Source organism: Calonectris borealis, chromosome 2 (genome assembly GCF_964195595.1).
Source record: "Calonectris borealis chromosome 2, bCalBor7.hap1.2, whole genome shotgun sequence".
Taxonomy (NCBI): Eukaryota; Metazoa; Chordata; class Aves; order Procellariiformes; family Procellariidae; genus Calonectris; species Calonectris borealis.
This window is the reverse complement of record NC_134313.1, coordinates 55,139,376-55,163,792: the sequence shown is the minus strand read 5'-3', so window position 1 is coordinate 55,163,792 and position 24,417 is coordinate 55,139,376. Positions and strand designations below refer to the sequence as shown.

Here is a 24,417-nt window from a genome sequence, read left to right as displayed (position 1 = left end):
CTGGCGCCGGTTAAAACTCCGCAGCCGCCTCCTGCCCCACACGGAGCCAGTTACGCGGGATCGGTCGCGCTACCCTCCCCTCCCCCGCGGCTACGCGCGCCCCGGCACGGCCGGCCGCTCCCGCTCAACCGCCCCCCGCCACGCGCACGCGCGCGGGCCACGCGCGTCCTTTCCTCTCCCCTCCTCCCTCCGTCGCCCCAAGGTCACGTGGCGCCCGGGGCGAGGCGGGACCACGCCGCTGAGGTGGCGCGCGCGCGCTCGCCCACTCGCCCGCCCACTCGCCCGCGCCGCGGGGGCGCGCCCCCGCAACCCGCCGCTAGCGCGCGCGCGCGGACGTGCGCGCGCTGCACCAACGGCCGCCGCTTGGCGCAGTTCGCAACCAGGCGAGCGCGGCTTTCCCTGCGCTCCTCTGCCCCCTCCCCGCGTCCGCTCCCTGCTGTTCCCCTGCCTTCATCCATTCGCCCCTCCTCGGCTGACGCCGGTCCCGCCGGGCCTCGCTCAAGGTAAGCGAGAAGGGGCCGCTGCCGCCAAGACGGCTTGGGGAGGGGGCGCGCCCGGGGGCGGGGTGTCTGTCTGTGGGTGAGGGGAGTGGGGGCCCCGAGCGAGCCCGGACGGCTGCGGGGGAAGGTGGGTGGCGGAGGGCCTGCCCCGGCTGCCGGCCTGGCCTCGCTGCCCTCCACGCAGAGGGCTCCGAGTAGCGGCCGTTGAGCTCCCCCCCCCCCACCGCCCCATAACCGTCGTTGGGAAGCGGGGCCGGCTGGCATGCCCGCCCGCCGGCGGTGCCTGCGCTCCCAGCCGCTGCCCTGGGTTCCCCGCAGCCGGTGTGCGGGGATGTGGGTGAAGGGGAAACATCCCCTCCCCATCCCCTGGCTGCCAGGTGTGCTGGATAGATGGGGGTGGGGGGCTGCGACTCCGCCTGCCCTGCTGGCCAGGGCTGGGTGACCCGTGGAGCTGCCTTCCAGCCTTGCGGTGCCATGAGGGCGGCGTACCGGTCTGAAACGTCGGTTTAACTGGCTCTGCTTGGCGGTGCGACTCTTAAATGTTAAAATCGCGATACGTGCCTTGCTGCCCGAGCTCCTTCCGTTTTACCGATATGCATTTCTTAAACTCAGGCTGTTAACTTGCGTACCCGCGGGGCACTCCTCCTTTGTGTTTTGTGTTTATCCCTGCTGGTGTAGGGAGTAGAAGTGGTAATCACTGGAAGTATACTGTCTGTATTTTTTGTGTATGTATTTGAGTTTTTGCCAAGTTCACGTCTAAATTAATTTGTGTGAACTGCATTTTTCCTCTCGTTGGGTGGTTACTGAGTACGTGTAGCAGACGTCAATGATTTTTAACAGAGCAAGACAATATGCTGTTTAAACGTGTGCATCCACAAAATGATGTCATAAATATACCTGTGTTTTGGCTGCACTACATATGAGCACATCGTCTAATTTTTTTTTTTTCCAAACAAAATTCCATTGTTGTTATGAGAAATAAGTTGTTAGCCGTATCCCACGGTATGTGGTATTATTTAGGATACTGACAGAGGAGAAGATGATGGACAATCCTACAGATCTCAGTTGTTTGGGTTTTTTTTTTTGTTTGTTTGGTTTTCTTTTTTTGTACTTTATAGTAGCATTTCTCAGGACAGTTTTGAATACTGAGCTCTTAACGTTTGCAAAATATATTGCAAGAGGAAAGAAGTGTAATGTTATACACGTTTTAAGAATGTACAGATATTCATTAGTCAGAATGAAAAATCATATGTGACAATATGCCTTCACTTTGTGTAACTGAAAGTGTGGGCATGTCACTTGTTCAGTAGGTACCTAACTATTGTTTGTATGTATACTAGGCAACACAAACTAGCTCCAGCCAGGGCCATCAGTTGTGCCTTCTCTCCTAGCCCCTGCTATAGTTTCTTTGCATCCCAGAACATACAGGAATGTAAACAATTTTGCCATCTCTACAAAAATGAAGGAAGATCTCTTTACTTGAGTGAAGTAAGGGAATGATCTGTGAGGTGCTCTGTAAAAACATATTACTATTATATAGTAGTATATTAAACTGATTAAAGTTAAAAAGTTTCTAAATGAACTCAGGATGTCAGGAACTTTGAATGAAATGCTGTATTATCTGGTTTTATTCTTAATTACAGTAGGAATAACTAGATAGTGCTGAAAGGCTCTCACAAGCAATTACAGGATTAATTTTTAAGCTCGTAGCATAACTTTTCAGTTAAGCATATCAAAATGTTTGGGTTTTTTAATGGCCTGTAAAAGAGGTGGTGTTTGAACTTGTCTTATTCTTAGTACTTAACATTTTGGTTTGTTACAAAATTAAGTTCAGTTCTTTGTTATTATTTACTTGGAAGACATACCTCTAAAATGTTCCAGTTTTGCTGTGCAGAGAACTTTTTGTTCTTCCTACTTCCAGCATTTCTTTCCACTAGTTTAAAGTAATGATCAGTTATAGGGGAATATAAACTGTGCTTACTGCACTTGACACCTCCTTATGTATCTTGAGGCTCAGATAGCCCTTCTTTGCATTGCATGCTTTATGACTTGGTCTCTGCCCCAGAGAACTTGCAATCTAGATCAGATAAAGCTGAAAGGATTTTGTTCAAAGCCACGCTGGGAACCTCTGTCAAAGCTAGAGGTGAAATTAGTTGCATTTATTTCTCTTTTCTGGGAAGATACTCACATGGTTAATATTCCAGATCACAATTTTCTTCTTGTTCAGTCTTTTACATCTTAAGTGCAAGATCACAGCATATAGGAAAACAGATAGTTCTTCACGGTCTGTGTGTGATCATAGAACATCTGTGCTGAATTAGAACATTACTTTTTTTTTTTTTGTAAAATAGCTTTGGCTTATATATAAAGTAACTTTTAATCATTGTTTATATCATGAATTACAAATACGTTTTATGTAACTGTCTGAAAAGGGATGAAAGGACCTTCTGGTGTGAGATTCAGTGCTGCATGTTACATATATCCACAGTGAAAAAACTTTCAGGTTTATACAAAACAGACATGTTTGTGATCAAATTCAGATCTAAAGCATATGCATTAGATGTCTTCATCCCATACGGGGCAAATTCTGACAACATCACATAGTAGCATACTGTATCCCAATGATTTTTGCATCTGGCAGTGCTGATCAGGAGTATTTTCTTCATGAACCTTTGATCTTATTGAAGTTGCATTTTAAGGTTCTACAGTAACACAAAGATGTCATCTCTGTGAATATCTCACTGTTGTATAGGTAAGCAGAGATTTTTTAAAGTTGTAAATAAAATTATCCACTTCAAGCCTAGTAAAAAAGTTGCTGCTTTTGCAAAGAATGTTTCACTTAAAAATGAGATTTTACTCCGCCTAGCTGCTATCTCATTTTGGTTTTTAGAAACGTCTAGTATGTAGTAACATTAGTGCTTACAGGCAGGCTGATTTAATATGAAACTGTCACGCCAAGTCAAGCCAGATTATCTTTGGGTTTGAGGACGGAGCTTGAGCACACTTTTGGGGGATTTTTTTTCTTTTTTAATTTTGATAGAAACTTAATTTTTTCTTGCGTTTATATTTCAAGGGAATTTGCAAGTAAAGGATGCTAACTTCCCCTTCCTACTTAAGTATTTTGTTGTTACCAGTTTCTTTCACCTTTGCAGTAATGTTAACTTCACAACATGCATTAACCACCAGACGTTTTCCTGAGTCACTCTTTTCCCAAAACTAAGGGACACTGCCTCATTGCTGCTATCTGTACTGAGTGAATGGATAAGAATTTTAACTGAGGAACTGGCCCATTTCTTTATCTGAAGTGCTTTTAAGTTCAATACCAGAAATATAAATATGCGAAGTAATAATAGAAAAGTCTCCAGTGTACCAGGTGACATTTTTGTGTTGGTCTACATGGCTGAAGCCAGCACATGCTAAGCCAGTCTTAGGCCGAGTCTTTAGGTTTACTTGTCTTTTTTAGACTGCATAACTGTCTCCTCAGGAAATGTACTTCTTCTGGATTGATGGTTATGAAAGACCTTTTAAAGGAAATATATAAAGGATTCTTTGCAAAATTCTTTCGAAGAAGTGCTTCCAATAATGAATTGTAGTTGAGATTCCATTAGAAATGGAAGTAATTGTCTCTCACTTGGCTAACTATAGAATTTAGTTTGTGATGTGAACTGAAATACAATGATTTAAAAAAAAAATTACTTAGTGGTGACTTAAAGCTGTTCATTTCCCAAATGAAAAGTGTGCATGTTAACCCAAACAAGAAATCTGTGAGGTTGCTTTGCAGGTTTGTCATGTCCCATATAGGCGATGCAGACATGCTATTGTGTGCTAGGGATGAACAGATACATCCTTCAGACAGATGTGATCTCTCTGTTCATTAAAGCTCAATAATGCAAGTAGATTGTGTTTGGTGAATGAGTAAGCATATGCCACTTTGCTCAGCTATATCTAATTTTCTCCTTCCCAATATCTCATGCTATGAATACTTTTGTGTGGGAATTCTGTAAGACTAGCATTTTTGCCCTATTTTCTAATAAAATAGCCAAATTTTATATGCAAATTAAATTTATGGATGTTGTTCTATTTTGGTACATGTTCATCAGTTCAACAATATGGAGAGTCTATCAAGTAAAAAAAGGTTTCTTGTTTATATACGCTATATTTAGAACTTCTTGGGTATTCCACTTATGTATTTCTCAGAATAAGTATATTTCTGTTCTTTCTGTCAACCTGAAGATATGTACTAGTCTCAGATCATACATTCATGTATCCATTCTAAAGGTAGCCAAATTATTCATCACTAATAGATCAGGATGCATTTCATGCTTAAACACATGACTATGTTCCTTTGCTTTGACTTTTAAATCCTGGAAGATTGTAAGAAAATATAAACACACCTGAGGCAGACCAGTGCCTAGAAAGAAACCTTTTTAAATGGAGAAAATAGAAAGATAAGGGATTGCTCATTAGGGAAATGCTTAGTGCTTTCTAAAAACATGTATCATCTTCATCTTCTTCATCTGCTTTCTCTCGTATGTCATCTAAGAATGAGATAGATGGAATTTTGATTCAGAAACTTTGGTTTCTGTGGTATGTGTCTAGAAATAAGTTCAACCAAGGATGATGTGGCTATGGAAGAGTCTTTGCTGCTGGAAATAGAATGTCAAGTGTGGCAGGCACTTGTGTGGGATATGCCCATGCAGATTCCAAAGGGGTGCACTCTTGGATTAGTCAGTTACTTCCTTTCAGTACCTTGTCAGAAGTTAAGGTCTTCACGTACATAAGAGCTTTTTGTCTGTGTGTAACCTAAGTTTTTGATTGAACTGATCATTTTAACAGTAAAACTCACTTTATGGACTCTTAAAGTATTCTTTGTTCTCACTGATGTTCCTTTGTAAACAGAAAAAAAGGTAACTTCAAAAAAAAAAAAAGGAAGAAAATGCTCAAATTAATACGAGGAAAGATGCCATAATACCGGAATCAGATGATTCATTGTAGATCATACAGATATAACCGTTGACACACTACAAAGTCCAGATAAACTCCGGATTTCCTTTCTTGCTATTTTTTTTTCTTGGAGATAAAAAAAATACTTAAGCTGCACTGAAAAAATATTCTAATTTGAATGGCTCTTGACTCCACCTGACAGGAGATCTTGAAGGCATTGAGTTTAACATCTTGCATCTTAGATGGAAAACTAGACGTTTGATTTTATTAATTTTTAACCACCAATTTAGTGGGCATTGCGTTGCTTTTGTATCACTGGTGTTTCTCCAACATCTGTTGGAGATGCTTGGATTCTTGTACCATGCTATTATTACTTGTGATAGGGTTTTTTCATTATTTTTATTGTTTGGACGGCTGGGAATTGCGGGTAAAAGCAGGTAACACTGCCTTTTAGTCTTTTTCAGCATTTTTGAGCAGAACTTGATTTTTAGTTCCACATAACTTTGCTAAAATGGAAAATTTTATTCCAAGTTATATATTAGCCACCTTCAGCCTTTATATGGAAAAGTTTAGCAAGTATATTCATTTTTGTATAAGAAGTGAAACTTGATGGTATGTTTCCACTCTACTGGAGGAAAAACTCTTAGCTGTTTTCTCTTAGAAAAATTCTCGTGTCTGTTTCAGAAAGGATCCGAGGCAGATGATCTTCATTCAGTATGTCTTCTGTTATTCATGTCTAAATCTATTTTATTTCAGCGAAGTTAATAGCCTTTGAGTTAGGTTTAAAAGTCCCTATTGAGAATGGATAGACTTTTGCAGTTAAAAGTAACAGAGATGCTGTATTGAATGTATTTTACCACAAGCTGGAATGAGCAGAGCTTTATTTCCAGTTTCAGTAAGCAGATGCTTCAGACCAGGGCTAGGATCAAGAACTTGGGCACAGGAAAGTGTTTTCAGTCCCAGTCTGATTTTCGTAATCTCTATAGGAGAATTGGGAACTCTTCCACTTTGTTTGCACCCAACAGACAAAGTCTAAAAAGTGCATGAAAATAGAGAAGTGTGGTGGAATTTAGGAATCAGAGTTGAGGCTTGGGGAGACCTTTTCCAGTGTCAGGATGGGGTGTGAGACTGAGAACGGTGGTGCTTGACTCTTAGTTGACAGTAAGTAAAATGATTTGGGGCAGGATGGGGTGAAGGAGATGTATGGGACGTGAACAAAGGTTGTCCCATACTAACCATATCTATTAGGATATGTTAATTAGAGAAGGATTTGTCTCCTTCATTCGTCTTAGCATATTTGTCCTGATCTTTGAACGAATTGTGATTGTATACTGATAGAAGCTCATGTCTATAGGATTTCTGCTTGCTTCCGTCCTTCCAGAACTTAGAATGTACTGATGAAAGCTGGCGAAACGTGCGGTAGCTGTGTTCTGGCCACGCTTGTTCTACAGTTCATATACAGTACAATCAAATCACCTAAATGTAACTTTCACAGGCAATCAGACTTTTTTTTTTTTTTTAGTGACCATCTGGGATACGTAAATCTGATTAGCAGCTACAAATGTAGCCTATGGAAGCAATGCTTTGAATATGCAAAGAGGTAAAAAATGGAGGGAAACTCTGCGAAGTCAAGTTTTAACGGTGCTAAAACCCCTGTATTTTTTATTCCTAATCTCCTGGCCTGAGTTTTCTATTGCATAGGTGAAAAAAATAATACTGCATCTCTGGGATGCTGTAAAACTAAATGAATGCAATCAAATATATTATGAAGGTTACTATAGAAAAGTACCATTTAAAAATGGAATCATACTTCCCATCAGGGATTCTGGCTAATGAGCAATGGGATAAGATATATAGACCCACAAAGAGCAGAGAAAAAAAAACATAGAATGTTGACTGATCTTTGTCAGCAGTATTAACTTGCATGAGGCTAGTGAAAAAACTCATATGTGCTTTCTGAGACTAAACCACAGTAAAATCTGCCCACGCCGAAGAGCTGGTTTAAGGTTGCATGAAAAACTGCTTCTAATACTTCCAAATTCAGGGTATTTGCTTTTCAAAGCTAAAGCTAATTTTCCTGTGTAAATTGTAAGTAAATAACAGTACTTAAACTTACTCAGAGGGAATTATATTTTATTTACCTTATTAATATTGAGAAATAAAAGACAAGGAGGCTTACTAAATGTGCAAAGCTTATTACCTGTCTAAATCTTCCCTTACTGCAGTGACTGCAATTTTATCTGTATTCTAGAAAAGCTGTCTTCTAAGACACTTTTAGAAGCTTTGAAGAAAATAATGTCAATCTGAAGTACTGAGCAATACTGAAATAGAATAGATATAACAGAAAATAGTACATAAAAAAAATAACATAAAGCCAAGTCAAGTGTTTGAAAAGAAGCATTGTCTTACAAAGCTGGCTTCCATTCTGCTCGTAACTGTGTGTTTTTTACCATATGTTAATGGCACAAACATGATAAAGGAATGATGAACAAGCAGAGGAAAATTGAGCATGTCTAGTAATGCCTAATATCCTATGAAAATACTTGTCATGTCTGCTAACAAACCCAGTAATTTTTCCTGTGAAGAGCCACATTAAATACAAATTTACTCAGTGTATAGAAAAGGGCCCAGACATGGTAGCAGCTTATTGCAACCCTACTGCAGGTGTAGCAATCCCAACACTCAATTTAGGAGTTTGTCATCAAGACTGATGTAGTTTTGTCCTTGAGTGTAGTTCATTAATTATTTTTGAAGCCTACAAGCCATTTGGCTGCATCCAATAATGTGATTCATTGTCCTTCCATTAGAGCCTAATGCATAAATTTACAAAACTTAGAGGAGCGTAGAGTGAAGATGGTAGCAGGATCCCGGATTATTTTTTAGCTTGTAATTCAAGTAGTAGTCCTCCACAGTCTTCTGTAGCAGACACAAAGTAACACCGTGGGGGTGGGGAGAAGATGGGTAGATTTAAGGTAATGAGAATGTTGAGGTAATATTAATGGTCCTCAGAGAATGTCTTTCCCATTCAGGGGTAGAATTGTTTCCTTATACTACTACACTTCCTCAGTTATTTCACCTATTCATGATACTATTTAGAGAAGTAATGACGTTTCAAAATTCCTCAGATCAAAAATTAATTCTTACTCTCAGTCATGGAGCTAGGTATACAATAAGCTTGGATCTATTGTCCACACCCCCAAATTATACTGCTTTAACAATTCAGTTTAAAGAAAGTAGGAAAATTTCCACAGGAAAAAATGTTTATTTTGGTATGCATTGTGTTTGTATGGTTTAGTATAACCTTGACACCAGGTCAATTGTCTTTTTACTATTATAATGCAATTTCAAAAAGGGGGGAAAATAACCTGCAAATTCCAGACCCTGAAATGTCATCAGATTTATCCTATAAAACGTGACTAGCTAGCCCAGTGAAACCATCAGCAGAGGGAGCAGGCACGTGGAGTGGCAGCAGGCATTCTTGAATTAGGTGTGCAGCAGGCTGAACTAGGACTTTGAATGCTGCTACAGGTGGTAGAGTTGCAACAGTGGGCAAAAAGTCTCCCAAGTGTGCTAAAGTAGACTTTGCTTAAGAATCATTAACTAAATCCCTGTTTCTTTTCATGGGAGCTTCAGCTAAAGTCACGTGACCTGATGTAAAACAAGATCATTACCTATCAGTGCAAACATATGGCAAAGTCTGCCCATGTTATTACTTATCTCAAAGAGCGCAAGGGGGCTGTGACATTTCAAGCAAAGCCTATTGGTGAGGGAGTTTCTATGTGAGCTTTCTTAAAGAAGCACTTCCTTTTTAATCATAATACTGCGTGGGAAAGTATACCAAACATTTTTCTGTAAGAGACTAGAAGATTTGTCTAATTCTTCTGCTTCTATGGAAAGAGAAGAAATGCTGATACAACATTCTGTTATGGCTGTAAGCTTTGCATTTACCTGTACTGTGGAAAGTTAGTTTCCTGTTTTCTGAGATGCATTTCTCAGAAAAGGATGGTTTTGAAGATGACTTCAATAGAAGTGTTGTTGCTGCCCATGAAAGGGTTCCTTCTGGAATCTTGGTGAGTTTGACAAATTTATTGCCAAGTATGGGTATATAATTTCCTATAGCTTAGTTAAAATATATAAAAATTGACTGCCTATATTTAATAGTATGTGGAAGACTTTAATTAGGCATTCAACAGACTGACTTTATTTCCTATTTTTGTTCCATAAGTGCTCTGTGCAGTACTAGGAGCAATCCTAAACCACAATTGAAATCTTTACTTAGGAGCAAAGGTGTTTTTGCTGAGTAGACCTGATGCTACAGTGGTCCTGTTTCACATGGTCATTTCCTGCCCCCCCCCCAATCTTTTCAGGGTACAAAATAGAAACTAGTGAAACACTTGCTAAAGATTTTCTCTGGTTAAGGAAAGCTCCTGCCTCATAAATATATATACATGCAAATATAGGCAAGATGAGATAAATTGAAGGAAACCATTGCTATGTGTTTTTTTTAATTTTGTTTTTCTACCTAATCTCTTGAAACAAATGCAACTTCTTTACTGTTTACATCATGTGGCATTAGACTATCTCTTAATCCTCTAAATGTATCTCAAAATAAATGAGATGTATAAATATCTACTCTCTTGTAAGCTAAGAGCTACATTTAAGTAACTTTTTTTTTGCTGTGATAGTTAAAATTCATGCTCTCTAAAGCTATATCCCTCTAGAGCAAGCTGATAGCTTGCTTTTGAGTAACTTGCACTCTTCTTTTTCTGTTGAACTGGGCATTTGTAGTGTTCATGTTCACATGGGTACACTTGTATAAAAGGTGTTGGCTTTAAGAACACAAAAAATGCAGGTTAGCTTTACTAAAGCAGTACTCCAAATGCACAGAAAACACAAATTTGTGGACAGACTTTTGATTATTTTGCACTTGTATATGGATATTACTGAAAAATATAAAAAAATTGTTCAAGAAAACATGTTGGTTTTGTAGCAGCCAAAATAACATCTTTTTTAATGGTACATGGATATAATTCCTATCTACAAAACCTCCCATTCAAGTTATGCTAATGTAAGCATTTCCTAGTGATGAGTTTTGAAAATTTGGCTACCTATCATGTAGAGCATGTTAGATACTTAATCTGAGCTGTAGTACTGTTTAATCATTTTTTCTGAGAGCCATTCTATTCCTTATTGCTGTAACATGAGGAAGCCAACCAACGTATGCAGGGTTAATTTTAGTTTAACTGATTTGAATATTTTATAGATGGAGGCACAGAATTTTATTTTTAGTTCTTGAACTTCCAAAGTACGTATTTTCTTTTCTTATTTTGTATTTAATTTTACAAGCTCTTTCTCAAAAAAAGAAAAGAAAAAAAAGGCAGTTTCAGTTTCTTGCCTTTTGCAATGTAATGGCGTCTTGCCAGAAAAAAATCTAGTTTATAGTATAGGAAAGAGAGATCCTTTCCTCCCATTCCAGTTACAGTTGCACTTAGCTTAGTAGTATTGATATATTCAGCTATAAGGATTTTTGAAAACTAGGTAGTATTGCATAAACATTCAAAAGTCAATCTCTCTGGAGCCTCAAAAGTCACAAAAAATTGTTTTTCTGCTGTGAGACCTTAGGTATTGATAGCCTTTTAATTTGCTATCGTAGAAGAATAAGTAGTAGTGAGCTTCATTAACTTTAGCTTTTATGCAGAGTTCTGGAATTTCACTGCGTCAGGTAATGTATATACTCTGGATATCAAAATAAATAAAAATTAAAAGCTAAACAGTGAAATACTGCTGCGTTGCACTTTCTTAGCTTGTCTTGTCCATTAGACTTCTGTCTTGAATTGCAGAGCTGGAAATTGGCATGCTTTTTAGGTTCTTATAGCAGGTTGTCAAGGCGTACTGCTCTCTGCTTTTCTCTGCTTTCGGGACAATGACATTTAACAAATGTTTACTAAGCATGAAATAAAGAGTGTTATTGAGGAAATAGTTTGTCTTACTGGTTATTCTGTGATCAGGCTATTTCTATTGCATTTGCAAGAATTGACACAATAATCAGTGTTTAATTAACACTCTTCCTCTCTATAGTCAGATTCAGTACTGCTCACCACAAGGTTTCCAACAATATACAACAAAACTTAAAGCAAAAAACCCCAAACAAACAAAACAAAAAACCAAACCACTCAGAATTTTAAAATCTCCTACCTGGGGTTCTATTGACATTTGTGATAAATTAAACATATGATGTTTCTCAGGTGTGTGGTGACACTTTATTTCTGTTTGATCATTTGCTTGCTATAGTTCGAACCTTCTTAAATAACATATCTTACAAAGTGAACCATTATCTTAAAAGCTGAACTACAGCCTGATAAGCAATAATATACATTAGTTTCTGATCTACAATTTTGTTAACTTACAATGTACAAAACAATGTTTGCATTAAGACTTGGATCATAAAAAGCTTCCTTCCTTATAAATGTTGTTTTTAATACTCCGTAGTTTCAAAAGTTCGTAACTTTTTCACATGTAAGAGGTTATTCTGTTTATGTATGATCATAAAAGTGGCTGTGCTGTGAGCTATAGAAATGTAACTGAGATCTATGAAAGATAACTTTCGCTACAGGAAAGCAAGAATATATGTAAAACAGGTGAATGCTTCAAGTCTTGTAGGTTTTTTTTGTGATTTTCTGTGGTTAAACAAGGTCAGTTAGCATGTATATGAGGAAAACTAGCTTATTTATCAACTGAACTCAATTCTTAGCAGTTGCTGTGAAATTCTGATCTTTTAAACAGTTGCTACTTAAATGATAGAGAATTCCTTGCTCATGTCCACTTCTCAAGTCCTATTCATTGAAATGAAATATATGGAATGGAGATTCTATTAAGGACTTCTATTCCTGATTCTGCTAAACATTTTTTTTAACATATTCAGTCTCCTTGGTGACATGAAATCAACTTTTCTTTGTAAGCCAATACCATAGAATCCTCTTGAAAGCGGTCAAGGTATAGCCATGAATGATAACGACTATGTGTTAGAGAATTTTTCCTAAGATTGAAAATGATTGTCATTATAGGGGAAGATTAATTGCTTAAACGGTAAAGCAGAGATATTGCTACCTTTCTGTCTTGGGTTACAGTTCCATGAGATGCAGCAAATATCTCACTTGTCAAAAGGAAGATTTTCAGTTCCCTGCCCCAGCCTTTTTTTTTCTAGCTCTCTGGTGTTGCTGTGTGCCTCGACTCTCTGGTATTTGTCATGTTCTTCTTTGTGAGCTAATCTAACTTACTAACCCACTGAAACAAACAACAACAACAAAAAAGGGTAGACTTCCGCCAGCTGTGTCAGTGAGCTAAAATCATCTCATGAAGAGGGTCAGATGAAGAAAGGTCGAAGTGAGACCTCCCCTTTTTAGCAAGAGTGAGATATTATTTCATTAGCAAGCAGTCCATTTTATAGTTGTACATGAAACTACTTAGAGATGAAACTGAATTTTATTAATCACTAATGTTGATAGGGAGTCCATTCTGCTAATCTCATTAGTCACTCCATGACAGTCTGTTCTTTTTGTCTTCATCAACCATATTGTACAAAAGCTACGGGAGAAAATTCTCTAGCATGTTACCTAGCATAGTAATTCTGTGGATAATTTCAAAACAGTTTTAAGTCTGTGTTGGAAACCCCCCATTTTCCTTCTTAAGTCTTGTGGAGAGGAAGGAATTTTTTTTTTCAAAAATCTAAATATGATTAGGTAATGTACGTTAGGCTTGAGAAGCCTGAGATGGAGAGAAATACTTCCGTAGCTGCTGTAAGTCTGTGAAAGTAGTTTTAGATTTCTTGCATGTTTACAGTTCTATTGGTACTGTTAGATGCTACGAAAGTAGCTTCCTTTTGAATGAATGCAAGGTACCCTGCGTTACTGTAAGGAAGACTTTGAAGGCTCAGAACAGAAATAATTGATTAATTACCTAGATAATGAAAGCAGTATCAGGAGGAAGAACTCTTGTAGTGCAATACGACTTTGTTTAGAGGCATTGAGAAAAATCCTAAACCTTCTTCAGAGGCTAATAAAAATAGATTAGCAAATAGACAAAGAAATTCACTTTTGTTGTAGAAATATTATCCCAAAATAGAATTTTTACAATTTAAGCCCCGTTATGTGTTCAGTGTTGTGTATTTTGCTTGTTTACAGTGGCTCTTTGTTCTCCCAAATAATACCCTTAACTTCAGAGACATGCAATTGCTTGGATATATTTGAAATGAGCTTGTAGCAGTCTTTTGGGTGGGACATGGGAGACGGCAGAATGAGAAAGGGTTGCACTTAGGATTCCATTAGAACACTTTCACGGTTTTTGCTCCTCTTTTTATTAAAGCTCAGATGTTGTGAGAAATCTTTGGACTTTATTTTTTATTGGCAGTTATAGTTCACATTGTATTCTTAGTCTGAAAGACTTGCAGTCATTCAAAATTCATTCATTCAGTTAAGTATTTTTAATGGATTAGACAGAATGTTCGATAAGTGATTCTATGTGTTCTTCGTTTATCTTTGACTATAGCATAATCTTCTTAATGTGTGCATCTTCCTTTCCTTGTAGTCTGTCCTGAACTCCCCACTCTCATTTAGTAAGATTCCTTCACCTAGAGTACATAATGTTCTTTTTCAATTTTCTGATGTCAGGAGTATGAACAACCCCAAAAAACTATAAAAGATTTGTTTTCTCTTGACTGAAATTTTGTGAAACCTGTGGAAAGTAGTTAGTGGGTAAGATAACTCTTTACAGTTAATATATTGCATGAGTGTGTAAACTTGGTTAATACGCGCTTTTCACATATGAAAATGTAGTATTTGGAATTTAATGTTTAGGTGTAATTTCTGTGGAAAAATGGTTTTTAGCTGGTAGGTCATCTGCTTGTGGACGAGAAATGTGTTCAGGACAAGGTCATGTTGCTAGGTTCACTGTGTTTTCACAGAGCAAACTTTACTTCAGCAGCTGTTTTAAATATAGGTACCTACAAGCTTCATTAAGCTGTTTAGAGAAGTATATGTTGTCAGTCTAGATGACACTTACTGTAGTTTTGTTTAATCAAAAGTTAATGGGAGAGTCTCAGTAACTTTGAGTATCTGGCATCACCTACCACAGGTGGAAGTCTTGCTTGTTTCAGTTTTAACTTCTGAAGGTCGATGGCAGTGCTTTTCAGGAAGGGTTTTTACAAGCTCATGATTTTTATGTTGCAAGAGGTTTTAGTGCTTGTTTCATGGCAAATAAATTCATTGGTGTTGTGCTTTCCTTATATAGGAAGAAAACTGGATTTCTTCCGTATTTGTTTTCTCCACAGTCATTCTCAAATTCATCTGTCTCCCATTAGATCTTTTAATACTTTCTTTAAGGTGACTTAGCCATTTTTAAAATACAGAGCTGTAAAGGAAGAGTTACATGTAGTACGCTCTACATAACTTTTCCTGACTTTTAAGATTTTTTTGCATCCTTATATACAGTTATCTCCATTTTCAATAGAAGATCAGTTTTATTAAATGGGCAGTCTTCAGAGAATGAGTCTGTCTTTTTAGCTTATCTGAGTAATTAAGCATCATGTGAATCTAGGCTTTGGGGTTTAAAAATGACATGCTAAAAAATTTACTTTAAAAATTTAAATAATCATAGATTCAAGTTGATAAACTCTTAAGAATAGGTTTTATAACTCTGGAGACTTAGTAATGTAAAAATTGGCTCAAAATTCTGTTGACTCTTCAAGGCATTTGTGTAAAGCTTGTTACAATAATCAGAGTAATTGATAAATGACATTGCACATCTATTTAGATGTTTTTAAAAAATTGATTTAAAAAAACTTTTTACGTTTTTTAAATTTATTTACTCTTTTTTTTTCTTCCTCTCCCTTAGTCTCAGACTATGAACTACGTAGGACAACTTGCAGGACAAGTCCTGGTTACTGTGAAGGAGCTGTACAAAGGCATTAATCAGGCAACCCTTTCAGGATGCATTGATGTCATTGTGGTCCGGCAACAGGATGGTACATACCAGTGTTCTCCTTTTCATGTCCGATTTGGGAAGCTTGGTGTATTGCGCTCTAAAGAAAAAGTGGTAAGTTCAGAAAGTGGGCCAAAACAAAGTTTTGAATACCAATGCATTCCCTTTTTTCCCCCTCTTCCTTTCTTCCTTCCCCAGCCCCCCACATACCCAGTTAGCAGGCTGATTTAGTACAGAGCAGTTTCTCACATATGCTGTGTACAGAGTGATGGTTTTGGAATGCAGAACAGAACCTCCTGTGGTAATCTAAGGAGTCTGCAAAAAAAATACTGTGAAAGAAAAGCTTTGACAGCTCTTGAGCTATGCAAAAAGAATAATACAAACATATAGTCTTAAAATGTTTACATGGCTATTTATTTACTTATTTAAGTATGCTGGGAAAGAAATGCATAATGCCCTTTAACTGATCCCTGATGTTGCAAGCAATTATTTGTGGAATGTCCAGAGGACAAATAGAGCATGTCTTAAGGGTGGTGACCTATCATAAATATTACTCCTTGTTAGCTCTGTTCAAGGCTGATATGCAGTAGAAAATGCAGTTATTAATATCCACAAGCAAATAAAAACTGGGGCTGAAGCTTCATTCCTATGGGGGCCTATTTGAAAGAGGACTTGGTACAATTCCCTGTCCAGCCAGTCTGAGACTGTGGCGCTACCTGAGCAGATTGTCCTGCCATCCCCTTTCCATATCGTGCCTAGGGAGTGAGTTGGATTGGGTTGTAAATTTGACTGAAAAATGGACCTATTGTGGGGGGAACTTTACATTACTGTCAGTAGGGGAGTACTGTGTATGGCAGTATTGCCTGTGGGTGTGCTACCAAAGGATGGATTGATTTAAACAGATTATAAAACCTCAGGATTATATGTTGCTTTTCTAAGAAGTGAAAGGACACTGCAGGAAACTACCCCTGTCTTTATATTTTGGTTGTAAAATGAGAATAAAGTGCAACTAAAAGAGCAGTTATATTAGAGCATTTTTTTTGTTAATGGTCCATACTGGGAGTTACACACATTAAAGTTGTAAGTTTATCATAGTAACAGAGGCTAGCAGCAGTTTTCTTGTTTTATTTTTTTGTTTTGATTTCCCACTTGCTAGTGTTCTTCTTAAGGAGCACGCTGCTGACAAAAAGTTGATTTTCCTTAACAATACTGCAACAGATTACGTTACATTTTTTCAGCAAGGTACAAGAAAGGTGGTATAGCTGTACTTTTTCTAATGTCTAAGCAAGTGAGATGCACTTAACAACAGGAGTGATTTGAAACTTGAGCTTGCTAAATGTCTTTAATTACAATTCTGAGAAGCTGAACCAAATTTGGGAGGATTTCAGTTTCAGGGTACCTCTAAAAAGCTGTTGAATAGTAGAAACATCTACTCTTGATACCTGCTGTGTGTAGAAGACTCATGTTACTTAATTGAAAATTCAAGAAAATATTTTAAGAATAAACTGTGTTCAGTAGTGAAATAAATACAATTTTCAGATCAAAACCATTCAGTTCTTGTGGGGAAAAAGAAAAGCTGTTATCTTAAGGATTTGGGTATAGTCCCCATGCATGTTTGGTTACCTACCTGTAATTTATCATCTCCTATGATTGGGATTCCTTGGCTAATGGTTTTATTCTCATAAGTGGGCGAATAACGGAGTGGATTAGGATACATGGATACTGTCTTTCTTAGCACTATGGTGTTTTGTTTTTTTTTCTTGGCAGTCCATGTGCTAATCTTAAAATTAGTTCTCTTTCCTTTTTGACTGGCCATTTCATATCACGATAACTAACTATGAATATGAGTATTCATATCACAATACTAGCTGTATGACTTGGGGTATAATTTTTTCTTTTGTATTGGCAGGAAACTAGAGCTTGGGTAATGTACATCTTGGATATCTCATAGCAATTACAGAATTTAACTCTTGGTCTCCTTTTGACAAAAGTGTCTATATATAACCTGAAATGCCATTGGCATTTTCTGCAGTAAGGCAAGTCCATTGTGTTTCTATCTGACATGTATTAACTTATATTTAATTAGCTAGGCTAAATGCAGATATACAGATACCATTAGATAAGCAGATTTACTGAAAAATAAGGTAATTTTATCTGAATATTGAACACATTTTGTTTGGAAAAATTTGGAATGGAACTTAACTGGATGCCCAAGATTTTGCAAAGAGGCGGAAGTAAAATAGTTGTAGCTTGGTTTTAGAAAGACATTTGGTATTTTTTTTTATTTCATACATGTGGGGAAGGGTAATCTCCCCCTCCTGTGCAATGTAATCTAAGTTAAAGTACCTTTTTATGAGAATAAAAACATTCTTCCTCTGATGAAAGCACTATGGTTGCAGAAGGGTTGTCCCCGTAAACTCATGAGCAGGAAAATCTGAAACAACGTTAACTGAGTTGCAGAAATAATCATGGCAAATCTCTATCCCTTTGAAACAAAGCCTGCCTCCCAGAGGCTTCCAGTTTGTCATCTTGAACTTTTGGTATTCAGGACTCTGATTCATACCAGGCCCCAGTTCAGGTTGAGCTTTAAACATATGAACGTGAACAGTCTCAATCATTCTTCCAGGAAATAAAGATTAGATCAATGATTATTGTTTATACTTCTAGCTCTCCAAATTAGTTGAACAAGATTCAGTCTTGAGACTTTTTTCCCCCCCCGATTTTTCTTGCTGGTGTTATGAGCATGATGCATTTTGCAGGTTAACAAAATAAAGACCATTATTATAACAGACTTCTTTCAAAAAGCAGAGGGAGGAGAAAGAGACATGATTATACAATGCAACAAAGTTTACTGTCAGAGCTAAGTGGGCCTTGAGGTCAGTGCTTTCCCCTGTGATGAATTATTTACATTAAATTGTCTCTTTCCGCAGATTGATATAGAAATTAATGGCGATGCTGTTGATCTTCATATGAAACTGGGTGACAATGGAGAAGCTTTCTTTGTACAAGAAACTGAGGAGGAAAATGTAAGGGCTTTGTGCATCATGATGGCTACAATGCACTATTACAGAGTAATGTGTTTAAAAATGCTCAATATAGTGTTGTCAATATTATAACTTTTATGAAAGCTAGATTTTCTGAGACTGAATCTTAACATCACTTTCATATGCTGCCAAGATGCTTGGTGCTTGGTACAATTCTGCCACTGGTGATAATAAAGTAACTAATTCTTTTTTTTTATTAGAGCATTATTTGAAAGATTTGTTGACTTTTTTTATTTTGTTTTAGTATATTCATTCTTTTTGACTGCAGTTATACAGATTGCAGTGCCTTATAATAATTTTTGCCTTAAGTTCTTACAGCTTGTGCTACTGACCTCTGTACTAATAAAGGTTGTCTATTTTGGCATATTTTTAATTTGTCTTATAATTTTTAGCACAGTTTTTCACAATTTTATCTATGAAACTTTCACCAGTTAACAGTAACTTCTTGGACTTGAAAATTCTTCTTGTATTATAATAACAGTAATTAATTTCTCAAAAACCTATTGCAGCTGGAAGCTAATGAGCCTCTGAAAAACAGGAATAATTGTTCATTTTTAGTCTGATTTCCTAAGGATATGGGACCTATGTAATCACAATATTTGTCAGTCCTGAGCTTCGGTTTTGATCACTTTGGAATCTGTTGGCATTTTTCAACCAAGACAGAAGAAAGAAATTCTAAATACAAAGTTCCAAAAAGTTTAATGAAAATAGTCAATTAGAGGAGAGAGAAAAAAATTTTGTCTCCGTGAAGTAAAAGATGAGGTGTTAATTTCCTGTTGTTATTAGGAATTTGAGTCTTTAAAGGAAATGAGCTTGATCCACTTTTTAGTTTAGGGTGCTACTTATTTACTGTGAGGGATTGGAGGAAGGTCTCATTTTGAAAGGAGTTAAATATAATTTAAAGTGGAAGGAAAAAATAAGCATTAAGACCCTAAATGATAACTTGGGGTAGGGATTTATAACATTTAAGAGAAAGGAAGGTTGGGTTCTGTTTTAGCATACACCATGATTAAAATCAAAACTGAAAGCAGTTTTTTATAGATGTAGTCTGTGTCAGCCGTTGATGGGAACTGATCAGTCTTAAGACTTTCAGAAAGCAAGCGTTATAACCATTACCTTTGTCCCCAGTACAATGTTTTAAAGGAGCTATTGCACTTGCTTAGTATATTTTAATTTATAACAAGAGTGCCTTACCTGTGTATAATGTGTTCTGGAAAGCTGATAGTTCATGTCAAAACTATAGATTGAGTTAGCTACAAAGTAGATGACTGAGTTGTTTTTAGTGCTTTTAGACATTTTTTTCTTCATTATTTCTGCTACTGATCAATATGTCCTTGTGATCACTGCTTGAAGCTATGCTTAAGGTATAAACGATAAAGCTCTCATCGAGTTCTCGATGGATTCAGAAAGGTTCTTTCAAGTGGTCAGTCTTTGCTGTTTTCACATCTTGACATTCAGAAGTAACACCACATGCCTCAATTCACGTAAATCAGGACTATTATAATGGAACTTCAGGCATCATTTTCCAGCCAGTTTTCTTTTAACTTTTCCTCTGTTTTTTTTTTTTTTTTTAATTTTGTCTTGGTATTCTGGATTATTTATGACTAATTGTATAGAATATTAACTTTATTTTAGGTGCTATTTTATTTGGAGGTTTTTCACAATGCAAAATCTGTGTGTGTGTAAGGCTGTATTTTGTTCTCCTTTCTCCACTTCTCTCTACTTTACAACCAGTGGAACAAAACTTGGTCTGTAACTCTTAACTCGATGGAAAGTTTGAATTTAATATTAAATAATAGCAGTTCAGACTTTGAACACATCAAAAGTAGTATCGGTGTTCTGGCTGTTTCTGATCACAGTGTAGTTCCTGACTAATCTTCTGCATAAGAGTCCTGTAAAATAACAGGCATGTTGTAATTAGTTCTATTCTTAACATGAAGCTCCATAACTTTTTCTCTTTCTCCTCGCTATGCAAATTCGATTCTCTTTTACTTTTGTTCCACTTTGTCTTTGTCCTTTCCCAGAGTGTTTCTTTCAGTCTAGGTGTCAATATCTTTAAGTTTCTTGTTATGATGTAAATAAACTCCAGGCTGTCCATTGGTAAAGCTTTTCCTTTGAGTTGTTCCTTTAAAGGGCAGTGAGTTGTAATTAATTGAGAGTTGTTTGTTTGTTAGTTTTAATGTGAGTAAATTATAGTTGAGTTTTTCTTTTTGAAAGATACTTTACATAAATAGTATTTGACATGGATGACAACACTGAATGCACCTTCACCAATTTTGTGGGTAACACTGAACTGGGAGGAGAGGTAAACAGGCCAGAAAAAGAGCCACCATATAAGAGCCAACTTGGCAGGCAGGGAGACTGGACCAACAGGATTTGCACAAGGTTTAACCGAGATACATGTGAAGTCTTGCATCTGGGTTGGAAGAATCCCACACAGCAGTACAGGCTGGGGTCTGACTGGATGAAATGCATCTCTGCTGTAAAGGCCGGCAGTATGCCCTGGCCGCAGTAAAGGCAAAGGTGTCCTAGGCTGCATCAGCAGGAGTACAGCCAGAGGATGGAAGGATGTGGGATTGTCCCACTCAACCTAGTATATGTTAGGCCAAACCTGGAACACAGTTCTGGTCTACCAAGTTCTGGTTCCTGAGTTCAGGATAGACATGGAAAATTGGGAGGAGTTCAGTGGAGGGATGATCAGAGGGTTGGAGAAGTTGAAATAGGAAGGAAGGTTGCTGGAATTGGCTGTGTTCAGCCTAGAGAAGAGAAGACTCAGGGGGATCTAACCACAATCTTGCAATACCTACAAGGTAGTTACAGAGCAGACGGAGACGCTCTCTTCACAAGGATGCCTGGTGATAAGACAAAGGGCAAAGGGCGCAAGGGGGAAATTCCAGCTGGATATAAGAAAAATCCTTCACTGTGAGAACAATGTAACACAGGAATAGGTTGCCTAGAGAAGTGGTAGACTCTCTCTCACTGGAAATAATCAACCTTTGGCTTGACAAGGCCATCGATAACCTAACCTGAGGCCCTATTTTCAGCAGAAGATTGGACCAGATGATCTCCAGATGTCCCTTCCAACCTACACCTTTCTATGAATCTGTTTCAAAGTAAATAGACAGCAGTGGATTTAATTAACCTATTTTTATTAACACATCTACTAAGTGTGGATAGAACTGGTGTGCTCAAGGGCAGATAATTTCAAAAACATTCCACTGACTGAGTATTTGTTCTGCTAGCAAAATCAATTGTTTATGTCTGAAACTAAGAATACTAACATTCATTTTTCTGGACTTTTGTAATCCCTGTAGTGAACTTGGTTCCTTTCTGGATATCAGCTTCATACTACTGGGCTATTGTATGGTTTTGTGTCTAAATACAGATGCAAGGATTAATCTTGTAGCCGACAACTATCCTGTATGCACAAAACAAAGTAAAAAAATTAGTCTGTTCTTTATTTTCTTTTTTTTTTGCTTAGGAAAAAGTTCCTGCATATTTGGCAACATCTCCAATACCCACTGAAGACCAGTTTTTTAAAGACACTGGCAATCATTTGAAATCAGGTGAAAATGAGAGGACATGTGTAAACTCAGAAATTCCACACTCTGTGGAAACAGAGACTGTATTCACCCCAGGTTCTGTGAAAAAGAAAAAAAGAAGGAGAAAGAAATACAAACAGGATATCAGGAAGGAAGATCAGATCTCTTCTACTGGGACGGAAGAGATTTTTGAAATGGAAATAAGCTCAGATGATGAAAAAAGCGTTCAACCCCTAAGGTAAACTATCAGATACTTGCTGACTGCTTTCACTGTTATCACTGAACATTTAAAAGGTGACTTGTTACCTTTCCTCTACGCAAGTAATGCGTAAGTTTCAGTAGGCTCTGGGTAGGCTTTTCCTCAAACAAACAAAACTCCAATATATCTTCCACATATTTACAGAATCCTTCAAGTTTGGCCATTTTGTTATGAACATGAAATCCAATTCAGCCCATTCTGGTAAAGAATGTGATGTGACTGAGAAAAAGTTTCAGTGTAATTTCTCTGAGGCAGAATGGTCTTCTGGTGTGTTCGGTAACCTCTACATAAACTGCAGTGTGGAATGCCTGTAGTACACCACATCTGAATTTGACTTCTCTGTAACCTTTGGAGTTTACTTTGGTAACTGAAAACTACATAAATGAATGCTCCTTCACATTAGTAAAGAGAATTCTTTACATGTATGTAGTCATAAAGGAAGGGGAAGAAAAAATCAGTCCTGTATTTTAAAGTGGATAAACTATTAGTAAATTGGAGCTTGCGGTAAAGTGTAGCACGTACTAATAAGCTGAAGAAGCTTATATGAGTAATAGGAAAGATTATAGTAATAGAAGAAAGCTATGAAGCATATAAATGCTTAAAATCCAGGAAAGGCCTACTCATCAGTTTTATGTGGAAGTTTCTTAGGCTGCTTAACAAAAGAAATGGACTTAATTTTTAGACAAAGCTAGATGGTTATTGGACAGCATTACTGTTAATGTAGTATTGTCTGAATAAATTCAAGATCTGGTCTGGGAATTGGAAGAATGTTTTGGTATAAGAGAATAAAGCATAACTGAAAAAACTTCTTCAGTATGGGTCTTCAAGGGAGTTTCAAATTTAGTAAGTACCAGTCAAAAAGGTTAGTGCAACAGGAAAACATGAATCTAACCGTTATCACACCTATGACCAATAAAACACAACAAACGTAATTTAGATTTTAAAGTGTTTTCTAGAATGTCTGTGGCTTTCTTAGTCCATTTGCCTTATTTTTTCACTGTCATATTTATGTAAATGAATTCTCATTTAGATATTCACTGCTCTGCTTAAGTCTGGGAATTGGCATTTTGTTTGGTTTGAGATTTTGCCTTTTTTTCCAATTTAAGAAAAGCAAGATCTTAAAGCACTAAGTCTTTTCCAACCGAAACGATTCTATGATTCTATAGGTTGATGCATACTGATTTCCCCCTCTTACTTTCAATAATCTTTGACTGCATTTGGATTTTTAACCTTCAAATTTATCCACTTATGGATGAAATTTGATTTTTTTGATGCTTCATGTGAACTCATTTGGTCGCAAATTCCCAGAGAATAAAATCTGTTCAGTACCACGTGTGTCATCTTGCGCCCCTCTGAAGTCATAATATTGAGGAACTCTCTGCAATATTTTTTTTTTGTGTGTGTTTACTTAATTGTTCAATAATACCTTTTTCATCTTTGAGAGTATCTGGAGATACTTAGCACTGGGTACAGACAAAGATAGTATGAAACATATTTCTGTTGCAGTTAGCTTGGTTTATGAATACAAAGGATGTACAGTCTCTGTAGCTCATCTTAAGTCAAGCCGTCGCCATGGAGTTTCATAATAATAATACTTCTGAATAAGAAGTGGAGTTAGTAAGACATTTTTAGGGTTCAGTATTTAACATAGTGTAAACTGTCTTCCAGATGAAAGACTTGTGCAAATGAGGTAGATCACTGTAACTGCTTAGGGTCTAATAGGCTGTATTAAGTAAGTAAATTCTAAATATTTATATGTTTTAGTAGATAATGTTAAAATCTTTTCTCCATCCATAAGAGAAATTAGTGTTAGCATTCCGAAAGAAGTCCAGTTCAACTGTGCTGCTAATGGAACAAAAATATTTTTTCTTTTTTCTTTCATAATAATGGCTTAAAGTAATTTGGTTTGAATTTTCCACTCAAATTCCAGGCTTATCTTCTGTGTTTTCTATCCACTGTGTAGCCATGATGCCTTGATCTAACCTTAAAACAAGTTAGTTGTATCCTGAGAATAGCTATTTATTCAATTAAATTCAGAAAGCTGTAAAAAGATCTGAAGTACTTATGTTGGAAATATTTAAAAGGGACTTCTGTGTGAAATACAATACATGTCTGCTCAGTGCGTCTTACTGTTGGTTGGTGATGGTTTTTTT

At 37.2% G+C, this 24,417-nt stretch overlaps 1 protein-coding gene across 5 annotated transcripts in view; it reads left to right on the top strand.

Moving 5' to 3' along the window:
- The first annotated feature begins 226 nt into the window (after nt 1–226).
- Nucleotides 227–24,417, top strand: part of LPIN2 (lipin 2) — a 45,889-nt gene continuing 21,698 nt past the window's right edge. For 2 of the 5 annotated variants that reach the window (XM_075142041.1, XM_075142045.1), the window contains exons 1-4: nt 9,156–9,514; nt 15,333–15,533; nt 18,350–18,445; nt 21,945–22,243. In XM_075142041.1, coding sequence (XP_074998142.1) covers nt 9,428–9,514; nt 15,333–15,533; nt 18,350–18,445; nt 21,945–22,243 — 683 coding nt within the window. In that variant the 5' untranslated portion in view covers nt 9,156–9,427. Of the gene's footprint in view, nt 504–7,025; nt 7,045–9,155; nt 9,515–15,332; nt 15,534–18,349; nt 18,446–21,944; nt 22,244–24,417 lie in introns of those variants that run through there. The other 3 variants (XM_075142042.1, XM_075142043.1, XM_075142044.1) reach the window with 3 other exon arrangements.